We start from the raw sequence: 14,037 nt of genomic DNA, 5'->3' as shown, positions 1-14,037 counted from the left end.
ATCAGTCACCAGTCACGTAGATTGCCTCTCCCTTTCTGGGAAGGAAATAGGATATCACCACAAGGAAAAGCACCCTTTTCTCACAGACAGCCTTCTTGTGAACACTGGACTGCCTAGTTTTATAGCACTGGCTTCGGCTTTGAGAAGTTCACTCTTAATTTACAGAGTTCTCATGCCCAACTCCCTTTTACTGTCAGTATGCTGGGCTTTATGGAGGTGGATGAACAGAGTTCAATTATTATATCTATTCTATCTGATGAGTTTCAACTATTGAATCTGTTATATCTGATGAGTTTCATTAAGATAGGGAAACTTGGAAATTATTTTAACAGGCACCTGGGTGGCTCAGTGGGTTAAGTGACTGCCTTCAACTCAGGTCATGATCCCAGGGTCCCAGGATCAAGTCCCACATCAGGCCCCCTGCTCAGTAGGGAGTCTGCTTCTCCCTCAGACCTTCTCCCCTCTCATGTTCTCTCTCTCACTCACATAAATAAATAAAACCTTTTTAAAAAAAAATGTTTTAACTTCCCTGCATTTAAGATATTTTAAACATACGTACTTCATAGATTTTTCTTTTTAATCAATTGCTTTGATAAGGTAGTGGGGGAAAAAAGCAGTTTCGAGGTGGGGGGGCTACAACCACAATCATTCATTTTTGTCTCAGTTAGGCTCAGTTTCCTTATTTGCAGACTTACTTCACAGAGTTGTTTCGGAATTATATAAAACAATAATTTGAATGTGTTTTCACTGGAAAATTATTTAATCTATAAACTGAGGATAATATTAGCTCTTATTTCAGAGAGTTGTTATGAGGATTAAATATATAAATTCATGCAAAGTGCTTAGAATAGTGTGTAGCTCACAGAAAGCACTAAAGACAACATTGATATTATTATTCTGTTTTGTGAATAAACTGTAAAGATGAAAGTTATTTATTTAAGTATGAAAGAAGACTAAACAAGGAAGAAGAGAAATAATGGCAAGGTGGATAATCAGGAGACTAGATAATTTGTTTCTGAAATAAGCAGGAGTATGAAGTATGCTGATGTCCTATCAAACTGGGGCTATCCCAGAACAAAGGAAATATCCTCAATTTTGCAACATAAAGTTTGCAATCTTAAAATATTGATGAAGGATCAGAGCTAGAATAAACACAGTAGAAAAATTGGGACTCAGTAACTGAATTTATGGTATTGAAGGTGCTATCTCTACTATCTTTTGTTCTTATTTCTACCAGTATTTTTCTTGAAAAGCAACAGGGGATTAAAATGTATGAAAAATTCCACATTTAGAGCACAATTTCCATTTAATTTTAATTTCCTAGCAGCTCCTAAAGAAATGGCTGAAGAGAAAGTTTAAGATGGTACAGTTGCCATGTTCACTTTGCATACAAATGGAAACTAGCTCTAGAAAAACAATATCCAATTTTTATTGATGCCTTATCGTCAGCACACATTATGTGCCATATACATGGCATATATATATATACACACACAACAAACGTATACACACACACACATACACAGACACAGACATATATACACTTTATGAATTGATGTTTTAGCCTGAAGTCAAAATCAAAAATGGTAGTCTTCACTTAGAAAAAAAAAATAACAGCACTCTAATAATGTCAAAACAGATGGTAAGTCTTATTTAGAATTGACTTAACACAGAATTTTGATCAACGCTTTTTGATTATTGAAATTCGAACTCAGAAGCGATGTGTTTATTTTTAATTATCTATGCTGATATTACTTCTCTGTTTCTAAATATCCAATTATCCAATTAAATATCCAATTAACCTAGATATTACTGATTTAAAAAATGAATAACAATAGATGAGGCTTGGAGCACCTAGGTGGCTCAGTGGGTTAATACCACTGCCTTGGCTCAGGTCATGATCTCAGGGTCCTGAGATCAAGCCCCACATCAGGCTTTCTGCTCAGCGGGGAGCCTGCTTCCAGCCCCACCCTCTCTGCCTGCCTCTCTGCCTACTTGTGATCTCTGCCTGTCAGGTAAATAAATAAAATCTTTAAAGAAAAAAAATGAATAAATGAGACTCTTATTTGAAAAAAAACTTTTCATGATATTCCATCATAGATGACTTGGGAAAACCCGAAATCATATGTTCCTATCAAAGCCTCTTTTAAGATCTCAAGCTATTTCTTACTTTCTTTATCTCATTAATTCTTATAACTATCCTGTGTGAGAAACATGAAATTGGAGGATTTAAAAAAAAAAAAAACGATTTCTGAAACAGTCTGCAGAAATGACATCATCAAGTCAGATCAGTAAGTCTTTACATATAAAACCGTGCAGCTGATCAGGGTGCTCCGTGGTTGGGTGGCTCAGCAGGTTGAACATCACACTCTCGGTTTGGGCTCTGGTCCTCACCTCAGGATTGTGACATCAAGCCCCTAGCATGTGGCTCTGCACACTGGCAGCGAGTCTTCTTGAGATTCTCTCTCTTCCTCTACCCCTGCTTGCACGCATGCTTTCTCTCTCTCTTTCTCTTTCTCTATGTGAATAAATAACTTTATTCATCTATTTGACAGGGAGTGAGAGAGAGCATAAGCAGGGGGAGGAGAGGCAGGCAGAGGGAGAAACAGGCTCCCTGCTAAGCAAGGCGCCTGTGGTGGGACTGGAGCCACCCAGTCAACCGACTGAGCCACCCAAGTGTCCCTGAATAAATAAAACCTTAAAACAAAACAAAACAAAACAAAAGCAAAACCCTTGCAGCTGATTAGCAAAACTCACATGACCCAGGTAGCAAGTGGGACCAGCACTTTATTTGTGCCTTCTTTCATTTCCTTCCCTCCCTCTTTCTTACTGCAATCCTCAGAAGGAAGTGGCTCCTGATTTTTAAGTGATATTTAAATAATGTTTGAGCAACGGCAGGTGCTAGATGGAAGAAAGGTAGATAACATTACAGTTTCATCTTCCTTCATATGTGATACGTTAATAAAAATTCTTGAAGCAAATTTTTTCTTGTAAAACAAATGCACTTTTACGTCCTCCAAATGATTTTAGGTAAATAAATACTGATACAAACTTGAAAAAGTATGAACTCTGATGTATTTCTAGATAGTCATGTATCAGATTTGTTTAAAGTGAGATACATATTTCCTTGGGATTTCTTGTACTGAATGGAAAATGTAACCAAAGAAATAGTCTGAATTAACCCAAGGCTTACATTCCCGGATGCACGATTTCCATGAACTTCCTCCAAATAAATAAAGTATCTTTGCCAATTCCAGAAATCCTTTTCCTCATACTAGAAGTATGACCTCTTTTGTTTGTTGACAAGAGGAGCTACAGAATAGAGAAAAACAAAACAAAACCTCTACCATAATAATTAGGTGAAATTTCCTAAAAAATATCCATTCTATAAGATGATAAATTCCTTCAACATATAGGAAGAGAAAAATAAAAGAAGAAACCGGTATTAAAAACTCCCTTAAAAAAAAAAAAAAAACTCCCTTAAGCTATTATTTTATTTTTAAAAGGAGAAGGAAAAAAGGACTTGTACCATTTAAATTTTGCTGATCCTATCTTTATTATGGAAATTACCACACTGTCATTTTGTTAAATATTTAAAACTGCAGTTATTTCTAGTAGGATGCAGTTTAAATAGCATATCTGTGTTAACTGATGATACACATGTACACACACACACATTTTGTATGCTTTGCGTCTGTCCTGATGACTTTTGGTGTGCCCATCTTGATGAACATCTTCTCTATTACTAAAAAAAAACTGTTATGGAAAAAAAAAAATCACATGTCATCAGTGCTTATCTTGTAGCCAGGGCAGAGTCATGCTAGCTTTCCATGCTAGTGGATTATTTTAATTAGCATTTCTCCCATATTCTGAACCCACAGACAATTTCTTCTTTGTAACTCTTAGATAGCTATTGTGACATTGTTCTCTCTGCATTTACCAGTGTCACAATGTTCTCTAGTTCATTATGATATCCTTCCAGTCCAATTTTACAGGCATATATATGGTTATTTCAGAATGATGAAAAGCCATTTTTGTTTTTTTTAAGTGTAGAGTATGTCTCCCTGAGTTGCAGGCACTGAGACTTTATTATTTCTTACAAAGTGCTTGTGATGTTGTTCATATTAGGCATGTCCCAAACTATGAAAGATTTTTATACATGCATGCAAGCTGTCAATTACTGCCTTCCTGACCTTTCCTAGCCTCACCTGGGGCAACTTTTTTTTCTCCTGCCCATGCTGACTTCATGAAACTTCCCAAAACACAGTACCACTTAATGAGCTTGTATGATAGTCTATCTCTTCCACACCCACAATGTCCTGGATCCTTCCCCTTATCTTGCTTCTCCCCTCTCCTAGTTCAGTTTTAACTCAAGCAATATTATGTTTCACAAGTACAGAAGGATTCTTTCAACTCTTCCAACCTCCCTCCCCTTTTTAAAACTTTCCTAATTACCCAGGGGTGATGGGATGTCTTGCTATCTAGATTTATAACTGTGCCCCAGAAAGTAGCCAACCTTATTAGAAGCATAAGGGATAGCCACATTAATATATGTTTAAAAGACTAAAATGACCCAAATTTTAGGAAAATCTCATCAACAATTTCAGAAGCCTTTAACTGTACCCCCAAATGTCTACACAAACACTTCTCTGTCTTGTCTTAAAATATCCACATTGTCAGCGTAAAAGTGAGTGTATAAATAAATTGCTGTCAATACCTTAGTAAAGTTGTTGAAAATAATGAATACGTTCTTGTTAAAATGATATTGTTTTACCAATTTGGTTTAAAAACTTGTAGTACACTAATTATGTCAGATGGTTAGTAATATAATGACATTTTTGGTATTCTAGAGAAGGTTGAGAACCCTAGGGTTTGAGTCCTAGCTTTGTCACCTTAGTCTTGGGACACTGGGGAACTCACTTAAGCTTTCATTGTCCTGCTTCTCTCACATGCAACAAGCTATAACGTGGAGTTCAACAGAATTAGTTATAACCAGTCAAAATGGTGTTTGTAAATAAAAGCATCTGGGGGCACCTGGGTGGCTCAATGGGTTAAAGCCTCTGCCTTTACCTCAGGTCATGATCTCAGGGTCCTGGGATGGAGCCCTGTGACCGGCTCTCTGCTCTCTGCTCCGCAGGGAGCCTGCTTCCCCCTCCCTCTCTGCCTGTCAAATAAATAGATTAATTAAAAAAAAAAAAAAAAGACAGAGTCCATACTTTTTATTTCAAAAGCTTATTAAGTAAATTAAGCTATTTGGGTAGAAATGACATAAACTATAATGAGTTATACAAAGTACCATTGTTTTTATAGGTTAGGTTGACCCTTGTTAGTTTATTCCTATTCTACCTAATGGTGTTGTCTTTCTAAGACACATAGTTTGTCATGTAACTCAGCTACGTAATATTTGCCAACAGCTCTTCTTTGTTAAGAGAATACCATCCATATCCTGACATCCTAACTCAATTTCCTTGGACCCCTCAGCTGATATACCCTCTGATACATATCCAGCATGAAATACTTGGGGCTCCTTCAGACACGCCACCCATGTTCAACTTCTAGGCCTTTGTTACAGGTGATTCATTTTGCCTGACTTTGTCACTTTGTCAGTCTTAACCAATCCTATTTATTCTTCAACTCTCAGCCTAAATATCACCTCCAGTTGGAAAGGTTCCCAGCAGTTGGTTACACATCTCAAATTTACCTGTATTTATACATTTTATGACACTGCATCAAGCTGTTAGTAAAGTTCTGTAACTATGCCTAGATATCCTGAAAGCAAGGCTGATTTCTTGTTTATTACCTAATCCAAGGGCATAGCAGTATCTGCTAGGCAGAGACCTTATGCTCAAGCACAACGAGTAAGAGTATAGTCTCTGAAAACAGACTTTGGCTCAAATCTTAGCTCTACCACTTATTTGTTGCATCATTTGTGATTCACTTGGCCTAAGACCCTATTTCTTTATAAATAAAGTGAGAATAATAATAGGTGAAGGAGTTGTGTTAATTAATATCTCAGACTCAGGGCACAGTAAATATTAGCTATCCTGATGTGATGATGATGATGAAAATAATAAATATTTGTTTAATAAATAGATAATTAAGCGAAATAAAATCACTACTATTAAAACTTGTTTCTATGGGCTCAGGTTATCCAAATTCTAAATGACTTGTTCAAAACTAGTTCTTGGAACAGAGTACATTTAGTGAGGTCTGGTTATGACCATAGTGTTTATTTGACAGGTCTCTGGGGGGAACCAAATTTGATGGAAATGGGGAAGATGACAGTAATGAGATAAAAAAGAAGCCAACTTTTATTCCTCAAGAAGTAAGCACCCTCTGTAACAGAACTCTGTTTGGTTATTATTGATCTAATACCAATTTTAGAGAAAGGTAGGAAAAGTGGGAAATCTCTTTAGAGATTAAGAAAGCCAAGACTCTTCAAACCCAATATATAACCCAGAGTCGTCAGCAGCTGAGAACACATGTTTTAATTCTAAAAAGCATATTAAATATACTTACAGAGAAAAATGTTAAAAGTCTATCAGTGAATTAATAAAAGATGAAAAAAGGTGGAAACCATTGTTTGAACAGTTTTAAGGGAACATTATATACCTCATATAGTGAATATTGAAACAAGTGAATTTATAATATTTTTAAAGTAAGAGGTTTAGGTTAAAAAGAACTTGAAAAAAAAAAAAGGCCATTACAAATTGTGTTCTGTGTGAGAAGAAATCACAGCCCAAAAGATCTTGAAGTTGTTGTTTTTTTTTTCCAACAGAAAGTATTTTCTGCCCTTCAGCTAACTATTGACTTAGGCAACAGGGAAAAAAAACAAGTGTACTGGATAATGGGAGATGCCTTAAAAAAAAAATCATTAAAAAGATGATTATAATCTGGTTAGCTGCTGAAGGTCCAAATTGTGAAAAATTATGAATGTTAATGATGGTAATCATGACAGTTGAAAAGTATCTAAATAACTAAAAGGCAACACCATTTCGAAGTGTTATGATACAATTTGTAATGATTAGCAGAAAAGCACACTAATATGTTTGATGCAATATTTTGAAGGTCACTTGACTATCAACTTCCCTTAATGCCATTCAATTAAATACACAATAAAAATCTAAGATTATTTATAGAAAGAATTTTGTAGCGCTTGTAGAATAGTATATTACAAATCCCGGCTGTGTGTACAAGCAGAAACGCCTGATCTAATGCACCATTAAGCAACTGTAGCTGTGCTCTACATTTTTTAAACATTAAACTAATTATGATGAGGTCTGGTCTTTCTATGTACTGCATATTTAATCTTTTTTAAGAGCCTATCAAATTGAATCACGAGATACAACTTGTTTATGCTATAAGCAAACACATGCAATATTAACAATGTACAATATTCTGTCCTAATTAGAAAAAGTCCGTGTTATCTTAAATACATTTAGGAGTATAAAATCACACAGTTCTAATTTGAACTTGCCATTTAATTATATTTTAAACTAATTTATATGACTTGGAACTGTTTTTTTTCTTTCTTTCTGTTTTTCCTCCTCTCTTTGTCTCTCTGCTACACAGAATGTTTTTCCATTGACTCGGTTAAAACTAAATTCTACTAAAAACGAAAGAGAGAATAAGGGCAAAGTGAAGCTTGAGGGAAGAGGAAGAGTGTTGGTAGAAACCACAGATAAGAAACCACTGAAATGGGATTATCAGATAGGGTTCCGTTTATTAAATCAGTGGGCCGAACTGAACCCCGCCAGGACCTTTTCCACTGTTCTTGCTCTGGATTGTAGCCTCAAGTTCTACAAATGTGATCTACTTTTTCAGGAAAGAATATATTTTCAAAATTCCCTTTCTCCCTCTCTCTCTTTGGGGTATCATGCAGGGAATACAGGCAAAACCCTTGAATCTCTTAATATTGTCCTCAAATTTAGGAAGTCAGGTACTAAGAAAGGTACCTGAAGGCAACACTTAACAGTATAGCCGGGACTTCATGACCTTTCTGTTTTCTTGCCCACAAAAACATTGACTCTGCACTCTGCAACTTAGTTTTCCAGCTTAACTTCAAGGATAATCTTTAAGGGTTACACAAAAATAAGATATACACAGACTCCTCAAAAATCAATAATCAAGTATAAATTTTCAAGTGGGAAGTTCAAACTTATTATTGAGTTAATTAAGTTTTTTTTTTTTTTTTAATCAATAGCATGAAATCAAACAGTTGAATGTAAAACACTTAATTTCTGGACAAGGAAGAACCAATCACATTGGAATTTCATCCTTCAAAAAAATCCAAAAGAGGAAAACAATAAAGATTGTTTACCTTCACAAATTGTGACACCATTTCCCGAAAATCCCATGTTACAGTAACAGGCTTCAACTCCATTACGTATTTCACATTTTGCATTTGGAAGGCAAGGTGTCTTGGTGCAATTTTGAGCGTAGGAAGAATTCAGCAAAGTGGAAAAACCCACTAAGGAAAACACAGAAATATGTTTTTAAAAAAAAGAAAGAAAGAAAAAATGAAAAAGAAAAGTCCCCCCTCACATTGTTGAGTTAGACTACAATAAACACAAAAACCCTCCTTTCTTTCCATCTAGATAAATGGATTATAAGAATTTCCCAAGGGAGTATTTACCTAAACTACAGCACAAGAGCAAGTAGGCAAAAAGATTAGCGCTTTCTTCAATCTCTGTTTATCAAGTAAATCTCAACAAAGCTATAATGTAGTAAACAGCGCAGCTCTATAAAGAAAACACTGTTCCTAGATCACTGGTATCTTCACTCCCGAGGTGAGCTCTTTTGAAAGGAAACTGTATGATTGTAAAGCAATTTCCCTCCTCTGGGAATGATTCTGTAAAGAAATCAAGATGAATTGATTGTTTGGGTCTTTGCAAATTCAAATCTGTGTAATTTTAAGATGAAGAGCAACAGATCATAACATCCAGTAGGACAAATGTACTTATTGTTTTTTTCTGTATTCCAATGTTCTTTTTAAATTCTCCCTTGCCCATCATAAAGTTTATACTATTATTTTTTTCCCATTAGGGGAATTTAAGATAAACTCAGGATATTGGTCAAAGATGGATCTTTCGGAAACCAACACCATACAAACGCACCCAACAAAATGAGACACAAAAGAGAACAAGACTTTATTTCAGAGTTACTGAAAACAAAGTTGAAAATGGTATTCCGGGGGCTGTTAGGAAAAGATAAGGAAAAGCCTGCGCCGATCCTTTTTTTTTTTTATATATCGTTGTCTCCTGTCTTCTCAAGACACGCCTGCCTGAGGATGGACAGCCAGGAATCATGCAAGTTAAGTGTTCGCAAAAACATTCATCTGAGATACACTGTCCTTATCGGGTAACCAGAGATTGTTAAACTTTCCATTCTAAATCCCAGCCTCGCATAGTCCCGTGTAAACCATCCCAACCGAATTAATTCAGTTTCAGAGAGGTGATTTATCTTTCTGCACAGCAGCCTCCAAATGGTATTTTAAACGAACCCAAAGTCTGGGCTGGCAGTCCCCTCAAAATGCCAGGAAACCTCCCCCAGGTGTGATTGGTTTGGCTTTCCCGAATTTCTTGGGGGGGAGATCAGAAAAAAAAAAAAAAAGAAAAGAAAGAAAAAAGAAAGGTCACAGTCTGAGCCTGTGGGGATTTGGGGGGTTTTGTATCCAGGATTAAAAAGGTGCCTTAGTCCCTGGGCCCTGAATATCGGATTCCAGAGTTGAAAGGCCAAGGAGAAAAACATCCTGAGAAGTCCCTCGTCAATGCTCAGAAACCCGGCCCCAGGCACTGGGCGCGCGAGTTGCACCTCGGAGCAGCCCCACTCCCTGCAGGCCCGCTGCCCTCCGCACCTCGGCTCGGGCCGAGCACTCACCTAGGAGCGGGAGGAGTCTCATTGGCGGCGGCCGCGGAGCAGGCGGTGGCGGGAGTGCGGCTGGCAGTGCGGGCCGAGTACCGGGGACGCAGCTGGGCGGCCGCGCCAGGGTCCCGGCTCCGGCCCCCGTGACGCGCCGCTTCCTCCGGACACTTTCCGGCCTCTTTTGTGTCAGCGTGCGGGTCAGGCCCTCACTGTGCCTGTCACGTCCGCCTCCCCACCTCCAACCCCTGGCCGGTTCCTCCAAGCCGCCTTGACCTCACCCCCTGCCTCTGGACCACCCCAGCTCTCCGGCTGACCCTCTGAGGGCTCACTTTGCCCCCAGGCAGCAGCTCTGCCCTCAAACTTCGGGCTGCATAGCCAAAACAAGGCAGAGACCCACGGACTGTCCCACCGGAGAGAGTATCCAGAATTGCGAAGGCTTAGGGGTACTTCCTAGAGCCTAAATTACAGGGGACGGAATTCTTTTATTTACTAATACCTTTCCAAAAAGAACCAAGGGCCCACAGGTAGGCTGAGCCCCACCTGCAAACATTGCGATGGCCTTTGGCAGTATGGGGCCTGCACCTTGTGGGGACTCAGGGTTTCAGAGCGCAGAATAAGGGTACACTCTATCTTGTCTACAGGTTCACATCGTGCTTCAAATGACTGAGTGAAAAACGAGCAAACCCAAAAGCCCAAGTTTTGAAAGTACGTGCCTTTGTCAGAACTCATCAAATTGGTGCATTTTATGGTGAGTAAATAAAGTTGATTCAACCTCAAGAAAACTGATTTAAAGAAAAGGAATGACTGATGTTTGTGCGGTCGAGACAAGTGATTTTACCTTTAAACAGTGGGGCACACCTTTTTTTATGTTTCATGTACATTTTGTATAATTTGACAAACATCTATGGAGAATCTTTTTGTATGGAGAGCGCACTCACAAAGATGAACAAGTCAGGGCCCTCAGTGGGGCGGTAACGAAATCTGGTACAGGGACGCAAGTCACAATGGTAACAGTCTCTGGTATAGACATAGCTCCTTGGCTCTCCGCTGCATTTTCCTAGACCCCTGTTAGCTTAACTTAATTCCCAGAAAAAGCTCCTGAGAGTGGTACCACAATCCAAGAAAGAAATGAAGAACAGATGTGGTATGTGACTTGCCCAGAGTCACACAGCTAGTCAACGTGACTGGAGTGATTCAAACTCAGTCTGTTTGGCTCCTCAGTCATTGCTCTTAGAAGCGCCCTGCTCAGAGGAGTGTTGCAAATAGGAGCACTCACCAGTTGTTCAGGTATTGCTGTCCAGGGAGTCTGTAAGGTGATTTAAATGTCCTAAGTGCCATGAAAAATACCTTTGGGATTTTATTGTTGTTAATTGGTTTTCTTTTAAAGATTATTATTATTTTTTTTTTTTGGAACTAGACAGTGATTCAGTGAAAAAATTCTGGCAGCAGTTGGAATGAAGGATATTAAGGAGACATCAAAGACAGGGAAGCCAGAATAGTTCAGGAAATAGACTACAAATGTTTGAATAAAGGTAGGGGTATTTGGATGAAAAAAAAAAAAAAAAAGACAGAGTCCAAAAAGGATTAAAGACAAACTGATGTCTGATTGACTTGCTCAGGTTGAGAGACATGTTTGAAATAGAGAGTGTAAAGGTTTTCAAGTCCTATGAGTAGAGGAAGGTTGAAACCATTCACAAAATAGGAACAATAGGATAAGGGGTGCTTTGAAGAGAAAAAAGTACTGAAATCAGTCTTAAAAATTTGAGGTGTTCCAATTACCTGATTCCGTTTATGAAGCTAGTTTTCCCAAAGTCATGGCATATATTCATCATTATGGAGTCATTGAACATACTCAGCGTTCAAACGGCATCACTGTAAAAATAATGAAAAAACATTATTTTCCAAAACAAATGATAAATTGAAACACAGTATCTGCTTTTAAAATCTTTGCCTTAAAATAGGTTATACCACATATCAACCACACATGCTTGTTCTTTATGCTTAAGATAATAGAAGATGGGCAATTAAAAATATGTGTGTATACACACACATACACACATACATATAATAGGTACATGTACATACACATATAATATCATTCTTTATGTATCATTTTGAAATTAACAAAAGTGAGTTAAAATTCAATTTAAAAAATATTTTCCAAACTTTCCTTTTGTTTGTGTATTTTTATAAAAGGAAAATTTTATTCATATATTTCTATCAACAAAATATAGGAGAGAATAAGGGTGAACATGAAACGCTTAATGATACAGTTTAAGACTGTCCTTTGTAAAAATAAAAATTACTTAGCAATTTATTTGAAGTAGTCTATTTTCTTAAGGAAGACAATTGAGTAATTTTAGACCCATTGTCTTTACATTACTGAAAATGAAGCATTTATAATTTTCAATCCAAGCAAATATTTTAATTGTGAGAGAAAAGCATATTTTAAAGAAATAATCTTGAGGAAATGCAGACCTTAAGTAATCATTATATTTTTAAAAGTTAGACATGTCTCAGTGGTATCCAAGTGAAGATGATCGATAAAATTATAAACTTAGAGTTTGATTTTGGCCTAAGTATAACATAATGGAAGTTAAGTCATCTTACACTGCCTACCCAATTAGTTTTAATACATTATTAGTATGGGAGCCCCTGGGTGGCTCAGTGGGTTAAAGTCTCTGCCTACGGCTCAGGTTATGATCCCAGGACCCTGGGATCCAGCCCCATATCAGGCTCTCTGCTCAGCGGGGAGCCTGCTTCCCCCTCCCTCTCTGCCTGCCTCTCTGCCTACTTGTGATCTCTGTCTATAAATAAATAAATAAAATCTTAAAAAAAACCATTATTAGTATGAACCCTCATTCTGCAAGTTCATGATTAGTTCTAGCTTGGGTTTGTCCATGAAGTGCCAAATTTAACAGAATTTCCTTGAAAGGTTCTTGGTCAGATTAAAGTTTGCATAGAAAAGTATTCACTATGAAGACCTGGGTTTAGCTCTTACTTTTATCATCAGTAGCTTCTTTAACCTCTTTGGGGAACAGCTCCCCCTTTAGAACATGGAAATGACAATGTATGTCACACTGGATCACCGTTGCTAAGATCATTCATATACATGTCAGAACTTTTTACTACTTACCACTTCAAAATATAGCAATTAATGCACAATTGAAATAAAAACCTTCTCCAAAGATGTATTTATGATGCCCACAGAGACTGGAAGAACGTGTGCTGCTTCTAGACCTGTCTCATGAGGTCTCTGTGACATTTTCTAATCCCTCCCTTATGGGTTAACAGTGTGATTGGATGCAAAGTGCTTGATCAGCTCTGTGATTATACTCTAGATATTGTCATTAAATGTCATTTGATCTTTCTCAACTTAAGGAGACTTTGTTGCTAATTTGTTAATTTAGGTAGTTCCTCATTCTTTCATATTATCTCTGTTCCCATAGGATTCTCAATAGAATTACAATTTACGGAACAGATTTTTCCACCACAGGTTAGTTTTTAGTTATTCCCAGCATTAACAACATATACTTGGCAAAAGGACTATAAAAAGGTAAAAAAAGGGAAAATTGAGTTATGTGTAAGGATGGGAAGAGTAATCCAATGGCAAACACATACAATGTTGAACCAAGAAAAGCTTTACCAAAATGGGACATCAGCCACCCCACTGTAAGGGAGCTTCCAGGAATGGGTAATGATTGATTTTCACCAGGCTGACTTCTCAGTTAAGAGTTCTTAGCCTGGAATCTTAAAACTTGAAAGTAAGAAACATAGTTTAGCTTCTTTTTAATGTTCCTTCCGTGACACCTCACAAGGTGATGTGAGAATGATAAATATGTAATAAAAATATTTGCTCATTAAATGAATAAATTCTTAAATGTCTAGAACAATGCACAGTAAAATTCATCACAAATGAAAATCTTTATTTTGGGGGATTAGCTAGAAATTGTTTATCTTGAAAATCTTTTAGGTTTCCAGGTACATTTCACATTTTGCAATATAATCTAAATATCTTGAATTTATATTTAAAGAAAGGCCAGAAAACCCTTAGTTATATGTAGAGTAATTAATGGTTCTCAAACAGGAGGGAAGTATGGCATTTTGTCTACTGTTAAACTGATGATCTTAAATAATCGGTAGAGAGATGGTACAGTTTTCAAAGTCTGGTAT

At 37.2% G+C, this 14,037-nt stretch overlaps 1 protein-coding gene across 3 annotated transcripts in view; it reads right to left on the bottom strand.

The window, feature by feature from the left end:
- Positions 1-10,071, bottom strand: part of ADGRL4 (adhesion G protein-coupled receptor L4) — a 113,405-nt gene extending 103,334 nt beyond the window's left edge. For 2 of the 3 annotated variants that reach the window (XM_032361573.1, XM_032361574.1), the window contains exons 1-2: positions 9,880-10,071; positions 8,321-8,470 (exon numbers count right to left, since the gene is read on the bottom strand). In XM_032361573.1, coding sequence (XP_032217464.1) covers positions 8,321-8,470; positions 9,880-9,901 — 172 coding nt within the window. In that variant the 5' untranslated portion in view covers positions 9,902-10,071. The remainder of the gene's footprint in view (positions 1-8,320; positions 8,471-9,879) is intronic. The other variant, XM_032361572.1, reaches the window with a different exon arrangement.
- Between the last annotated feature and the right edge of the window lie 3,966 nt (positions 10,072-14,037).

This window comes from Mustela erminea, chromosome 10, assembly GCF_009829155.1.
Source record: "Mustela erminea isolate mMusErm1 chromosome 10, mMusErm1.Pri, whole genome shotgun sequence".
NCBI lineage: Eukaryota > Metazoa > Chordata > Mammalia > Carnivora > Mustelidae > Mustela > Mustela erminea.
This window is presented reverse-complemented; position numbering and strand designations above follow the sequence as displayed.